The 15,218-nt window shown below is 42.2% G+C and overlaps 1 protein-coding gene across 2 annotated transcripts; it reads left to right on the top strand.

Annotated features, from left to right (window-relative positions):
• Positions 1 to 337: 337 nt before the first annotated feature.
• LOC125993576 (ceramide transfer protein) lies at positions 338 to 15,166 on the top strand. Of its 2 annotated transcripts, XM_049762234.2 has the most exons (18): positions 338 to 1,013; positions 1,107 to 1,241; positions 3,649 to 3,765; positions 7,802 to 7,909; positions 7,977 to 8,115; positions 8,195 to 8,278; positions 8,380 to 8,537; positions 10,422 to 10,514; positions 10,613 to 10,699; positions 10,808 to 10,900; positions 11,112 to 11,189; positions 11,922 to 12,017; positions 12,620 to 12,752; positions 12,829 to 12,899; positions 12,984 to 13,112; positions 13,402 to 13,531; positions 13,615 to 13,745; positions 13,867 to 15,166. In XM_049762234.2, exons 1-17 carry the CDS (start codon positions 924 to 926, stop codon positions 13,740 to 13,742), a joined length of 1,869 nt encoding a protein of 622 aa, XP_049618191.1. In that variant the 5' UTR covers positions 338 to 923; the 3' UTR covers positions 13,743 to 13,745; positions 13,867 to 15,166. The 2 variants fall into 2 exon arrangements, with proteins under 2 accessions (XP_049618191.1, XP_049618193.1); XM_049762236.2 differs by lacking the exon at positions 11,112 to 11,189 and having other exon boundaries at positions 341 to 1,013.
• The last annotated feature ends 52 nt before the right edge of the window (positions 15,167 to 15,218 follow it).

Genomic DNA, 15,218 nt, shown 5'->3' with positions numbered 1-15,218 from the left:
AGGTGGACCTTTAAGAGGTCAGTTGACGTGAGTTTATTTTATTTTTTACTAGACGACAGACTGAGTACAATGCATCTGTGGACAACAGGATGAAGTAATTTAGCAAGGTGTGTCTCAAATAGCAGTAATCGGGATTTATTTAGAGAACATGTTTAAACATTGGCCAAATGAAAATACTTCGATATTTTATTTTCAAAATATACTTATGTTCTCATTCAATTTAAAGTACGGAAATTGTAGTAGTACATTGTTTTGAAAGAGCCGGTATTTGTACTTCCGCTATATATCCACGCTAACTCGACGCTTGCCTTTTTCAAGTACACAGTAAAGCGTGGCTGCAGCTCCTCCCCCTCGACCCAAATGACAAGCTATTGGAGTCGTTCGCTGTTGCTAACAAAACCACGGAAATAAAGCTGCAATGCGGCCACTTTCATCGTCATTTGTAGCTTCTTAGTTGAGGTAACGCAGCGTCTGTAACGAGTCGGCCTTCATCGACCATTCTTTCGCCAGCAAGTCATCTGCAGGGGGCGCGCACTGGAACAGTCAGAAGTTAGGTGCCAAGTTAACATTAGCTGGTTTGCTTTGACAGCTAACCGTTGACGCTAACTAGCTTCTCTCGGGGCTGGTCGACGTCATTTTCAAAACAAATCCCGCAAAATCGAGCGGTCGAGGCTGGACTGTCACCTTTCTACGCAAGTGCTTTTTTTTTTTTTTTTTTTTTTTTTTTGCCTGCTTCGCTTAACGTTAACAGGCAGATAACACCATACTGCTGACGGCGAGGCTAACTTTGTGTTTATTTTTAAGAGCAAGCAGGTTCTGTTTTGGTTCTGCTGCGATCGTGAGATTTCAATTAACTTGGTGTTGAGCTAGAGTGCTCTGTTGATTTAAAAAGCCACTTAAGTTCTTTTGAATCTTGGATTTAAATGTCCGAAAAGAGCTCAGCGTCCGGTTCAGACGAAGATGTGGAACCAGAATCCGCACAACCTGTGGAGTTCGGGGGCGTGTTGAGCAAGGTAATTTCTTTATTTTCTGTCTATTCATTTTACACGCACGTTCATCATGCCCGCAGACTGTAAAGTTTAGTTGCGGTGCTTGTTTGTTTATAGTGGACCAATTACATCCACGGATGGCAGGACCGATGGGTCGTGTTGAAGAACAACGCTTTGAGCTACTACAAGTCAGAAGATGAACGGGAATATGGCTGCAGGGGCTCTTTGTGTCTCAGTAAGGCTGTCATCACAGTAAGTATGTTCTTTTTCTCTCTTAAAAAAAGGAACTTACTGGAGTGGAGTGTGTGGTCAACCTAGAAAGCAGAATAAACAAAAGTGCATTGTCTTTGCTCATGAGGGAATAAATGAACACAATGTTTTAGTGCTCCAGGTGGTGCCTTTGTTTTGGTCCAGTTATTCCTTGAACCATTTGTAAAGATCATAGAGGTAAATATTAACTTGTTCAGATTTGATTAAGATAACAGGCAGGGTAGCAACATGGAGTTGGGTCCACCACACGCACTCAAGTCACATGCTTCTTATTGTAATGTAAGCCTTGCTTGCATACTCTTTAGAATTATTTCCCTACATGGACCTCATAATTGTTTTTGCCAGATAAAGTACAATTCAACACCATGGTTAAATATTTACATTTTTTTCCTTTTAACATACCACCACCCTGCACCAAACAGTTTGCTTTACTGTGATTTGTGCTATATTGTTGAATGGACACAATGTGAAAATGCTTTAATACTCACATAAGCTCTGCATTATGGCACACTTTGTCAATACCAGTCTTCTAATGTCACTCCTGTTTAGGTTACTGTCACATGTGCCCGCAGCAACAAGCCTCGGGCTTCTCTCACGGTTCAAATCAGACTCATAACACATCAAGCGTACCATTCCCCCCCACACACACATATACTGTAAACACTCCTTTAAATCCTCTCACATGAGGGTCATGTTTTCATTTCTGCTTGTTTTCATTGAGCAGCATTATGCCAAAGCTACTCAGCCAATTGAAATGAAACTGTGTTGAGATAGGATTTTGTTCGGGAGAGGTTGGGACTCATTCTGGTTCAATGGAGTCGCGTAGTATCATGAATCCTGCAAAATTGAATGCCGCCAAGCGTTGGCTCACAAGTGCCCTAAAAGTCAGGCAATCGTCGTGTGTGATGTTGCACTCGATTTCAACTCAGTGAGCATCTATCATACCTATTTTTTTTTCCTCTTTGGGAAAGATGATGACCATTGAACTGGACATACAATTTATGGCAGCACAGCAGTTGTCATGGTGACAAAAGTAGTGATCCATTAAGTAGAGCTCAATCTATGGTTTTTACCTTTTATCATAAATTAGTTACTGAAAACTTTGCCTGTACAGTTAAAGATTCATCCATGTTCATTCCAGCCGCATGAGAAAGCACAATGCTTGCCGGAGGGCAATTCATTTGTGATTTTTTTTTCATTTACTGAGAAATGTCTTGCTTCAATTGTGGATATTGCAATGTGTGGATATTGTTAGAATTAGGAAATACAAATTTTAAACTGAATTAAAAGCAGTCATTAAATCCGACCTATAGATAAGTACAAAGTATAATATTGGTGGCGATGTATGATGATACAGTGATAACGCACTTCTATTTTTGTCAGTTATTATATGTATTTGAATCTTTTTCTTGTGACCGTTCCACTAACTGCAACGATGCTGCAGTTTAATGTACTTGAGTACAGTGGAGCTTTTAAAAGGGGAATGAGAATGCCCAGGCAGATTAAAAGATGTATAAAGCAAACTATAAAAGCAGCATTTTATGAGCTGTGTCGGATCAAACTCAGTTAGAGAACCTGAAATGGTCTCATGGCTGGATACACTAGAGGTTACTACTTTTCCCCTTCCAGCGGACAGATCGTATATTTCGACCTGCTGCTAATGGATATTTATGGGTTCCAGTAACAGAGCAGGGATTAGATTAAGAAATATCCTAGTCTAGGGTTTCTGGTTTGTGTGCAAATGCAACGTTGCTGTTGTCAGCCAGCAAAAAAAAAAAAAAAAGCACGAGTGCAATATGAGCAAATCTAGTTAAACGTGGACAGCGTGAGGTGGGGTCAGCTGACAGCCGAGGAGAATCCAGTCAACTGTGTCTGATTTTGCTTTAGGAGCCGTCGTGGAGCGCATCTCGCGCCTGGCGAGTGCAACGGTCAAATTCCAATCTCAGAGGAAACGCTGGAATCGTGCTCACGTGTTTAGCTGGGTGCCTTGTGTGCTTGGTGTCTGGAGGTGGGTGGGGCACATTGCAGGAAAAAGGGGAGTGAAATACTTGAAGGATTTGGGCTGCTGAATATAGGAGGTGAGGTTGTGACGACCCCTCGGTCAAGCGAAGGCAAGCTGCAAGATTTTCTTGAGTTGTTATTTCAAGTTGTGTTCACTGAAGAAGACATCAGGTTCTCATTAACATTCTTGTTTATTGCGTGGTAAAAGTCAGAAAACAATTGGAAGCATATGTCATTGCTAGGCAGCCATTGTCATAACAGACAACTGTGAATACATCATAGCGCGGCCTTTGTGATGATTCTTCAACTTGCAACATTTGTTGCAATTTTACAATTTTTCTGGCACCACAAAATATTTCCTCTTCTTTATTTGCGTCTCTCCCCGCAGCCCCATGAGTTTGACGAGTGTCGTTTTGACATCAGCGTCAACGACAGCGTGTGGTACCTCCGAGCTGAAGATCCCGAGCACAGACTCCAGTGGATCGAGTCCATTGAGTTACACAAGGTGAGTGGAAAGAGACAAACTCTCTGCACATTTTGTTTTTCTTTTCCGCGATGCAGCTGTATTTTGTTGTCTTGAACTTCAGTTCATATTTCCTCTTGCCAGGTGCACCATAAATCAGATGCAGAATAAATGAACAGGTTCAAGTCACAGTATTCTGTTTTTATGTGCAGCAACATGTTCCCCACTGAGTTTCAAGCATTATGATTGTGATGCACTGCTTAATCAATTCAAATGCTACAAATTGACATTGCATTTTCAGGGTGCCCGGGGGTGGGGGGTGTTCATCATCATGTCAGAAGCATTGATGGGAAAACAAATGAGTCATCTCCCCAGTCCATTAGCATTACAAATATATTGAATATATTGGTGGTTCTCCACAGCCGCATTAGTCATATTCTTCTAGTATCTTTCGTCATTGTAGGCCCTGGCTGGCTGTGAGATTAATTACTGGGATGGGCGTGGCAGGACTGAGACAAATGCTTGCCACTCCCTTATTCTGTCTTTTCCCGTCTGTCCTTGGGAATGTGAGCAATCCGAACATGTGTAAGATGGGGATCTCCTCAGTCATTGGAGTCTTATCAGCTGCTCACTAACAGTTACTTAGCCAACATTTATGTTGTATATTTTGCCTTGGCTTACTGAGCCCATGTTTGACCTTCCTTAAAAGTCACATTATGAGTCCTAACCTTTTAATATGTTGTGTGTCTTTGTTGGTGTGGGTGTGCCTGTGGTTATTTTTAATTTTGTGTGTTCACTACAGTACAGTAATTAAATGGTGTTCACACAGGCTGAGAATTCTCAAGCTGCTTTTAGCTACCTTTGTTATTGCACGTACAGTATAATTCAGTTTTTTTTTTTTACAATGTATTTCATTTTTATTTATATGGTGCTTTCCCAACAGCTTTTGCCGTAAAACATCACATAAAACATTGGCAATAATACAAACATAACTCCGCTCTGTATTCATTGTTGTTTGAAATGGTTATAGATGAAAGAGGAGAGCTTCAAACTCTCCTTTAAACAGTGAATCAAAGCGTCATGATCACAGTGTTTTTTGTTTTTTTTTTAAATAATGGACTTGTTGCAATCTTTCTCAGCCAAATGACAGACTAGTTTCTACTGAGCCGTTTTAGTACTAGAACTTATTTTGTTGACAGTTTCATTTATATTTGGAGATTAGAGGGTACTTTTTTCCAACATTTGACAGTAACCTGCCATGACTGTTGAAATCTAAATTCAACAGTTGCGTTGGGTTTACAGCGTGTGCGCATATTCATACATGTGGACGTATGAAAAATGTGGTATTCTCTTTTGCACAAATCACAGCAACTCATTTGAGACAAAAGGTAAAAGTGATCACTAGCTTGTGAATTCTCATCAGGTCAGCTTCACTGGTTGGTAATGATGGTGTGCGTGGCTGACATTGACATGTCGGCTGCGTGTGAGTGACCGCGGGTCTCGGGTCCATTAGTGGCACTGTGTGAGCATCCCTGGGTCATGCTTGAACTGTGCCCTGCAATAACCCCGGTACGCCATTACCTGCAGGTTATGATTGGTGAGCCTCTCTGCACTGCCCCTCGCTGGACAAAAAAAGACTCGCATCATACTTCACTGTGGTAGAAGGTTGCAATTCTCAGTCTGCTTAAAAATACAATTGCATTCCATTTCTTAGCAGCATAATTTAACATGGAAATATATATATTTTTTTAACACATACATACATGTCAAAATCAGCCAAGCATTTGTCTTGATAGTGGTGCTCTAGATGTACCGGCAAGTGCAAAATGAATAATACATTTTTTAAGCTCTTGCTCTCACAGAAACCCAAATCAAGAGGGACACATAAAACTCTCCATCCGACTGTTCCATTTTCTCATAATCCAAGGGGCGGGCAGAAGTGTTTTTTAATTTTTTAAATATCACTTGTTAAGGGTGCTGGGTGGCAACTGTTGCAAGTTGGATTTGAGCTAATCAGAACAAATATAAATGAAAAGAGTAAAAAAAAAAAAAGTAAAGCTTAAGAAGCTCTTAAATGTGGTCATTCCTGGCTTCCCGCTCTCTCTCTCTGCTGAGGCGGCATCCATCGCCCACCCATGTTACATTTAACTATCCAAACAACGCCAGACGGCTCTCATCTTCCTAATACATACATGCTTGCAAATGGAGTTGGTCCCTGGCTCGCACTCGTACACTCGCACGCTCGCTAGGCGAGCTGTGGATGCTCAACATCCAACTGGGCTGGATGGAAAGGTTTCCAACATCAGGGTGTGTGGTCTGGTTTGATGAATTTATGCAGCCAGAGTGGAGTGCATGCATGCGCGTGTGGCTGGATTGGAGCTGACTAAAAGCTGGGCTGCTTCACTCTCCCGAGGAATTCTGCATTTCAGCTTCATCCATGTCTCTGCTGCCGCTACAAAACATTTCTCTCCCGCCCCTGCTGCGTTAACGCTGTCTCAGCTGATTCTATTGCTTTTCTTCGTCGCCGCAGCTTCCTCTTGCTTCTTGAGGTGTGTCCGGGGAAACCGGAGTACTGGACTGGAGCATCTAAACTGTCAGAACAAACAAGGGTGTGTGTCTGGAGGAAAAATCTGGGCCATGTTGGGGCCAGCAAACCGTCAGAACTGCAGCAGTGTCCTGCTCTGCTTTGGCTGCTGGAATGGTCGAATGGTGGGCTCATTTCATGCTGGCATGCCGCCCTTTAACTGCTGCTATTCTATTCTGCATGTCCTCTTCCTTAAAGTTATGGAACAATTATCTATAGAATTGCATCTGTAGTTCATTAAGGAAGTAGCGTTGATGTTTTCCCTCAGTTTTATTTTGAGTGTTTTATGTGTAAATTTACATTAACATGGCATATTGTCAAAGGTAATGCTACCATGGAGGGGAAAGAATTGGGCAGTTTTCTGTACGTTCTTCTCGCAATATATTTTAAGTTATTTTCTCACGATGTAACTGAAAAAAAATGGAATGATCTGATCAGTAATATGGAGACATATTCTGCCATGAAACCTAATTGATACATTTGCAGCAGATTAAAGTTTGTCCCAAGAAAAATCTGATTAATTTGAGGTGATCACAAGTCGTATTTATGAATAGTATCTTTTAATGTGCATCACTGCAGAAATCAGAAAATGAAATCAACAACAAAGGAATATTTTTGCTTCTCGGCTGCACCAGGTGTAAATAAGCGAGCGGATCTCTATGGTAACTCTGTGGTGTGTTTTCATTTTGGTGTCATTGCTCCTCATTCAATGGATGCTTGTGCAAGTAGTGTCACGACTTTCCTATCGGCACACTGTATTGGATCAGTGTGGGCTGACTCCACATTTCCACAGAGAATTTTTTTTTTTTCACCATTTAAAATATTTTTCAGGTGTTTTGATGTCCGTGACATGCGTTTGTCCGTATTACGCAATGACACTTTATTTTATTTTTTTTGCCTTGCAGAAATCAGCCTTTTTTTTTTCTTTTTTTTAATGGGATGTCTCATGCAAGTGAGCAACTGTTCCACCAGGGGTAGAGCTATCGGGTGGTATGCAAAGCAGAGCCAAAAGTTCAAATTGAATACGAAATGCAAAGTTCAAAGTCTGCTTAAACATACTTTTTTGGTTAAGGAATCTAAGGAGCATTTTTATTTCATGTGGTAGAGTGGAGCAGTTTTTTAATGCAAAAAGAGAGACTGCTCACTCACTATGTCCTTTTTTTTCTGTGGTAATTTAAGATGGGATGTCTTCTTTTTGGACAGAGTAGGCTTTATTTTCAGAGAATGGTGCTGCTAGGTTTGTTGCATATTTGTCATTCCCATTGTTTCTCTAGTGTTTGGCTGTGTAGGTGGAGGTCCCGCTCTTGTCCAGCTCAGCATTGCTCAGTGCTGCTGACTGCTGAAACTGTTTCACCCTCGCTCTGTCTTCTTTGTGTGAGCTGCAGACTTTTTCCAGCACATCTCCTGAAATGTGTCTCCTTTTCCCAGTGGTCTTACTATTTATCCTCTATTTGTAATAATTGCTTTTTTGCTGCCGTCTCTTCCTTTCCACAGGCGGAGTCTGGGTATGGGTCAGAATCTAGTCTGAGGCGTCATGGTTCCATGTTGTCTCTCACCTCAGCAGCCAGCGCCTTGTCTGCCACGTCCACATCCTCTTTCAAGGTAAGCAATTAGAAATAATTATCCAATTCTCCAAGTCTGAATCATAAAATGACATCATCTTGTGCAGAAGGGACACAGGCTATGTGAGAAATTAGCCGAAATGGAGACCTTCCGGGACATCCTTTGCAGACAAGTGGACACGTTGCAGAAATATTTTGACTCTTGCGCTGATGCTGTCTCCAAAGATGAGTTTCACAGAGACAGAGGTAACTTATCCTATTTCTGTTGAAACGATGTCTGCATTTATTTTATTTTTTTTACTAATTGACGTGTTGGTCTCCATAGTGGAAGAGGATGAAGATGACTTCCCTGCTGCCTCAAGGCCAGACGGTGAATGTTGCTACAACAATAACGGCAGCAAAGAGAAACGTTAGTGTCCTTACGATAAATAACTGTCGGACTTAAGCTCATCAAATGTCATCTTATCACGTTGGCTTATTTTTTTTATTTTTTTTGCCTGCCTGTACCAGTGTTCGCCCCCGCTAGTCCCAAAGGCATCAATGGTATTGACTTCAAGGGAGAGGCCATCACCTTCAAGGCCACCACAGCGGGCATCCTGTCCACTTTGTCACACTGCATTGAGCTGATGGTCAAACGTGAGGACAGCTGGCAGAAAAGGCTGGACAAGGTACCGATGCACAGCACAAAATTCCAAATCAATTAATGATTTAGTGCTGAGTTTATTAAAGCACTGTATTTGGTAATGCTTTGGGGAAGTCCGGTTTCTGCAATGTCCATAAAGGCATGCTAGAACGACAACAAAAATTGTGTGCCCAACCCTCTCCAGTCTGACAGCAGTGACAGCTGACTTCACACGGATTCTCAAACTCTTAAGTCACGTAATTAAGTCTTCCCGAACAAGCGGAAACTGTTAAAGCTCGCTCATATAACTATCACTTCCTCCAGGTGGAATAGAAAGGTGTCCCAATATTTTTGTACACACGTGGTAGACTGACTGGGCGTTTCAGCAGGTGTTGAGTAAAGGTGTGTAACACTTGTCGCCTGTCTTTGGCCTTTGTGTTCAGGTGATAAACCGCTGACGTAACAATTTGGGCTTTGACATGATTCTAAGACACAGAGCTGGAAAATTTCCATGTTGGAAAGTAGGAAGTAGCAGGCCATTTTAAGAGACTCCTACATTTCCGCACAAATGCACACGTTGGCCTCAGTAAGCATCGAGCTAGCGGCGTGACGCGGTGTGCCGATAAGACACACATTTATTGGTTTTGGCTTGAACTTTAGAAACCTGTGTGCGCATGTGTGTATTTGTGTGTCACTAGAAGGAATGCTCTTTGCTCTTGATCGACGCTGCTCATGTTGTCAAACCAGTTCCCGTGCAATGGCTTGCCGCCCAACCCCTACGGAGCACAAGAGCCGGAAAGGTTTCGGAGCGTCTTCGACTGCTCAAGTGAAACTAATTCTTAGCTAAATGTTGTTTCAAGTGGGAGATTTAGCTGCCGTCGAGGAGTAAGGGAAGAGAGTAAGTTAGCAAAGTGCGACCGAATCGGAAAAATGACTGCCCGGACATCTTGGTTAAGTTTGAGGAAAACATCGCGGCGGTCAGAGGTGCTCAAGTACCAGTCGCAACACTGGATACCTCTACAGACCTGCAGCCTCTTCTTCAAAGTAGGTCTCCTAAGATGGCTGAAGCGAAGAGCTGATGGCAAAACTTGCATGTTTGTTTTGTTGTGTGACACCTTACACCAAACATACTTAAGATGGACGGGCTCAGTCTGGTTTGCGGATTGCTTGATGGCGGCTGCAGCTGCTTGTGTTTTATTTTTGTCTATCAATAATGATTAAATTTTTAGTTCAGTTTGTGGTTTTACTTTAGGAACAGTACAATCCTTTTTTGGTGCTCTCCTCAGTGTAAAAGCAGAAGAAATCCTTTGACTGGTTTGTCAGGTTCCTGTGTTTTGAAAGCGCCAACTCAGACAGTATTGTGACGTTTTTAGCAGGTCATTGTAGTGTGATATTGTTTTCACACGTTTGCCGAAAGTCTCTTGGGTTGCTCCTGACAGACTTAAACATGAGCTTTATAGCTTTGGTGTGAAGCTGCCGCCATGATGTTTAGATCAAACTGTGCTTTCTGTGCACTTCATTTAGTTAGGGCAGATTAATCAAATGGGAAAATTGAAGGTCACATACACAGGTAGTGTACGAGTGTCAAATCAAACAGCGACATCTGCCTGTGAGCAATTGCGTCATAATCATGCAGAATTGCATCATCATCTCAATTCAGCTTATTTACAAAATACCTGCCCGAAGATCCAAAGCCGTTTTTAAGCAATGGCCATGCACAGATTAGTATCTGATAACCGCATTTTTGAATTCTCTGTGATGGTGTCGATGTGGCGAGGATGGGAACGTGTTTGTTTGCTGCATCACAGGTTGGCACTTTAAAGCTAAGCGTCATCGAGCAGTTGGCCTTAAAGTGCTGCCTCCACAAAGGGATTATGAAGTTTGCAGTCACTTTTTTTCCGTACCTAATTAATTGTTTTGTTGTTTTCAGGAGCTAGAGAAGAGGAGAAGGGTAGAAGATGCCTATAAGTCTACTGTCCACGAACTGAAGAAAAAGTCACACTATGGAGGCCCGGACTACGAGGCGAGATAGGATTACATTGATGATAAACCTTTTGTTGCACCTGATTGTTGTCGCTTCCTTTTCGAATTGCCACATTGATTGTTCGCCTGCGTTTCCAGGAGGGGCCCAACAGTTTGATCAACGAGGATGAGTTCTTCGACGCGGTGGAAGCTGCGCTCGACAGACAAGACAAGATCGAAGAGCAGGTGAGTTGTTGCTCCGCGTCACCATTTTAAATGACGTATTAACAACAGTATGATGGGCAAGGAAAGAGAATCGTGCTATCTTTCATGAAACTCGTGTGTGTCGTTCAGTGCCAGTCGGAGAAGGTCAGGATCCCTCGACTGACTCCCGTTCCGCCCGGCGACGTCTACTCAAGCATCGGCACACACAGATTCGCTACCAAGGTTCTACACCATTTATCCTCATCTCCTCCCAAGTCTTTAAAGCTCATCCATCACTTATGCTCTCGTCTTGATGTGGCCACCATTTAACCTAAATAATCTTAAATATTCGATGATTGATTCCTTTGGCTTTCTGCTTTTGGTGCTTCGCTCTCTCGCTTTCCACTTTGTCATTCCTATCTCTCTCTTTCTCTAATATCTCCTTGCTGCACAGGCACGTAGTCATTGCTCTTCCCTGTCCTCTGTCGAGCTAGTCAGTGCTTCAGATGACATTCACAGATTCAGCACTCAGGTAATTTGAAAGGTGCTTGTATGTGCAAGGGCAGGTACACTTTATAATCCAAGAGAGCATGAGTGGAAAGGGGGGGGGGGGTCACTTGCTACTTAAAACGTGAATAATAAATCTATGTTAACAACATGACCTCAATCCACTCAGTTTAGAATTCTCGACTGACGCTCTGATCGAGTAAAATGTAGTTCCTTTGCACTTCCTGCTTAACTTGTGCGCGACTGCATTGGCAAGCATGCCTTGTGGACTTTATGAATTGTTGAACTTTGAACGAGTCCAAGTGTTGAGTCATTATTTCAATAACTCACTTTGTATAATATTGTGTCTATTTGGTCACTGCCCACTGACTCTGTTTGCTTGACAAATTCCCAACACCTCTGCGATAACATTCCAGCTACTGGGTGCCAGTTAACAGTGTTTATTGAATGAACACGGCTGCAAACTTGAAACGTATCACTGGAACAAAAGAAACAAGACTATGACTGAGGACATACAATATTGTTTTGAGTTTGTACTTAATGTGACAAGAAGAAAAATGTGGCATTTAAATCTGAGTACCTGAGAAAAAAAAATTGTCAAGATTAAACCTAACATATTTTATGGTCCACAATCCAACAGACAATATTAGTTCCAACGAAAGTCGTTTTTGTTTCTGGAAAATAAGCACTTCACTTTCAGACTCACATGAAATGTAAATCACAACGACAGGAATGAAGAAAGCTTTTTGTCCCCTAGGTGGAGGAAATGGTTCAGAATCATATGACGTACTCACTTCAGGATGTGGGCGGTGACGCCAACTGGCAGCTGGTCATCGAGGAAGGAGAGATGAAGGTGAGAAACTGCGTAGGAGTCGATTCTTTTGTTTGTTTACCTGAAGAGTCAGGCTCAGCCAGTTCTTTTATAAATATAAAACAATAATGTCTAGACTTGGACAATATGAAACAAAAGTTTTCTTTCTTTGCAAAGCTTGTTTTTTAATGCAACTTTTGTGTTGGATCTTTTTTTTTTTTTGTATAAAATATACCGGGTGGACCAAAAAATATAAAAACTAAGGGAAGGAAAGGGCTCACCACCATTTATGGTTTTCACACACACAAACCTGTAAGGACCTAAAACCCAACCACTTGCCTTGAGACCCTATTTTGGGAATCTCCAACAATTGCCTTAACTTAGTTAATCTTGAAATGTTTGAAATTAATGCACGTGGGAAACATCATCTTGTGTACCACAGTGCTTCCGTAGGACATTTCAAGCATTTCCAAGATCAAATTATTGCGGCCCGCTATTCACAAATTGCTTATCATCCAAAGTCATTTGAGCACACGCAGCCCTAGTGAGGTTAAATGTCATCTTTGGGGCTCATCAGTATATACTGCACCGACCTTTGCCCCTTCCTTTATGATGCTTGACGTGAGTGGCGCAATATTTCCCAGGTGTACAGAAGAGAAGTGGAAGAGAACGGGATCGTGTTGGATCCCCTCAAAGCGACGCATGCTGTCAAAGGGGTGACGGGACACGAGGTGTGCCACTACTTCTGGGACACTGCCGTACGCTTGGACTGGGAGAGTAAGTTCAAATTAACACTCTTCGGTCTGTACTAGTCATTCCATGCTTGATGCTCAAGTGTTTGTTTCTTCCTTAGCCACCATTGAAAACTTCAACGTGGTGGAAACGCTCTCCGACAACGCCGTTATCGTTTATCAGACACACAAGGTAAGCCCGTTCCCGTACGTAGGACCTTGCATTGTCTGCACTTCACGCTCATTCTGATGCTGACTGCATCTGCTGGCGTCATAGAGGGTGTGGCCAGCCACTCAGAGAGACGTGCTCTATCTGTCAGCCATAAGGAAGATTCTGGCAACCAATGAAAATGATCCCGACACCTGGTTGGTGTGCAACTTCTCTGTGGACCACGAAAATGCGGCTGTAAGTTGAGAGTGCAACTGTTCCCGATATCAAATAGTGTAAAAGCTATGCTGGATGTGAAGTTAATTGACAACTATGAAAACAATGGACCTTTTCGCTCTAATTATAATTTAGTATGTTTTATAAACACAAACTGTTATTTGTCAGCTTTAGTTATGTTTTTCAAAGTTCTATAGTTTGAATTTAATTAAACAAAAGTGTTTTTTTAAGGGTGTTTTTTTTTTTTTTTTTTTTTTTTTTTGGTAACCGTGTAAATACAAGGACTGATTTATTTTTTTTGTCTTTTCAGCCTTCCAATCGCTGCATTCGAGCCAAAATCAACGTTGCCATGATCTGTCAAACTCTGGTCAGTCCACCAGAGGGCGACAAAGAGATCAGCAGGGACAACATCTTGTGTAAAATTACTTATGTGGCCAATGGTGAGAGCCTGTCTGTATGTATTTGTTAGTTGAGGAGAATTAACCGAGTTAACTGAGGTTTGTTTTTTTCTGCATGGCCACAGTAAATCCTGGCGGTTGGGCGCCGGCCTCGGTGCTCAGAGCCGTCGCCAAGAGAGAGTATCCCAAGTTCCTCAAACGTTTCACCTCCTACGTCCAGGAGAAGACTTCGGGCAAAGCCATCCTGTTTTGAGAGGTAACACCCCGTTTACATTAATTAATGCACAACTGTGTAAATTTCCTTATATGGTGGCCAACGTTTATCCAGATATCCAGCGCTTTTCTTCATTGCTGTTTTGAATTTGATCTTCCTTTAGGACGTGAAGGCTCATCCCCCGAAAGATGAAAGCGTGCAACATGTGTCCTGCCCCAGGACAACCAAGGACCCCCTTGAACACAAGAAACTGCTCGAGTCCATCAGTATTTGTCCTTTCAGCTTAACATCTGTGGGTCCTTTTATACATAAGGTTTCCTCCTCAGTGGTTTTCAAATGATTGTTATCCGCTTTTGTGTTTATTTTGTAGATTATTTTGTACATTTTTTATGATCACAATACTTGTTGTCTTTTGGGGCTAACCGATAGCATCGATGCTACTTGTTTGCTGCTGCTAAAGAGAGAAAAGTGTGAGTGAGTGAGTGTTTCTCGCCTCCCGCCCCCCTTGTGACGACCGAGCCCGCGGTCCGTGGAGGCCGAGCACCCGAAGCTTTTTTTGACCATGTTTCTCTCCGAAAACTTTATATTTGTACGGCTTCTCCGGAGAGCGACCGTGGGACACGACGTATTGTACAGACAAACCACACTTAGTTTACCAAAGTGACAAATGTGAATTGACTGTTAAAACGCTTGAATTAGATGCCGGTAGATGTCTCATTGACAACAGATCCTATGTCGCAGCTTATCTGCTTGCACCAGGTGGCCATTTTGGTTGCCGTCGTGGCTCCTGGTATAAAAGATTCCTCTCTTTAATCGAGAGTTAAGTATGTTTCTTGATTTTTAATGCGTCCACCCCCCTGACCTTGACTAAGCCTGTCTTGACTCTGTTATTTTTGTCTACGTGCACATTGAGTAATATCACCCTCACACAAAATTTAGCATTCCAGCGCTACTATTACATTTCACGTGGCACACTCCAGTGCACAGTGACTGATAATTAACTACGCCCGGGGATGCCTTAGACACCAGCATGAGTCTGGTCATTCTTACTATACAACCACCACATGTGCATTTATCAACAGTGACGGAAAGTGTGTTTTGGTGTGGTTGGGGGCGGGGGTGGGAGGTTCAGCATTTCACATCATGATCATACCTCAACATTCAAAAGAACTCTGGGTTGTTTTGCATTCGTTAGCGTTGTCATCAAATTTGATTTTTTTTTTTTTGTGTTTGTGTTGGAGGACTCGTCCTCCAGCTGGCAGAGTTCAAGAAGGATTTTGGATGATTAATTTATAAGATCTGCGCATCACGCTGAAGAATAGAGCTATTGTTTTTAATTTTGATATCGTGTCACTAATCTGCACACTTTGTACGTGTGTGAGTTGTACATCAGAAGTGTTATTTGCACTAAATGTAACGCAAGTTGACAATGTCATGTAAATTAAAATTGCTACACAACAGAATTGTGCTGCACTATGTAATTCTTCGATTGTGATATTACACTTTGGAAACTGT

The sequence above is a fragment of the Syngnathus scovelli genome, chromosome 3 (assembly GCF_024217435.2).
Source record: "Syngnathus scovelli strain Florida chromosome 3, RoL_Ssco_1.2, whole genome shotgun sequence".
Lineage (NCBI taxonomy): Eukaryota > Metazoa > Chordata > Actinopteri > Syngnathiformes > Syngnathidae > Syngnathus > Syngnathus scovelli.
This window is presented reverse-complemented; position numbering and strand designations above follow the sequence as displayed.

Bases quoted from the DNA above. Each gene is read 5' to 3' on its own strand.
- LOC125993576 (XM_049762234.2), top strand. From the start codon at position 924: ATGTCCGAAAAGAGCTCAGCGTCCGGTTCAGACGAAGATGTGGAACCA. The intron at 7,910-7,976 runs GTAAGCAATTAG...CATCTTGTGCAG, and splicing joins CGTCCACATCCTCTTTCAAG to AAGGGACACAGGCTATGTGA. The intron at 8,116-8,194 runs GTAACTTATCCT...TGGTCTCCATAG, and splicing joins TGAGTTTCACAGAGACAGAG to TGGAAGAGGATGAAGATGAC.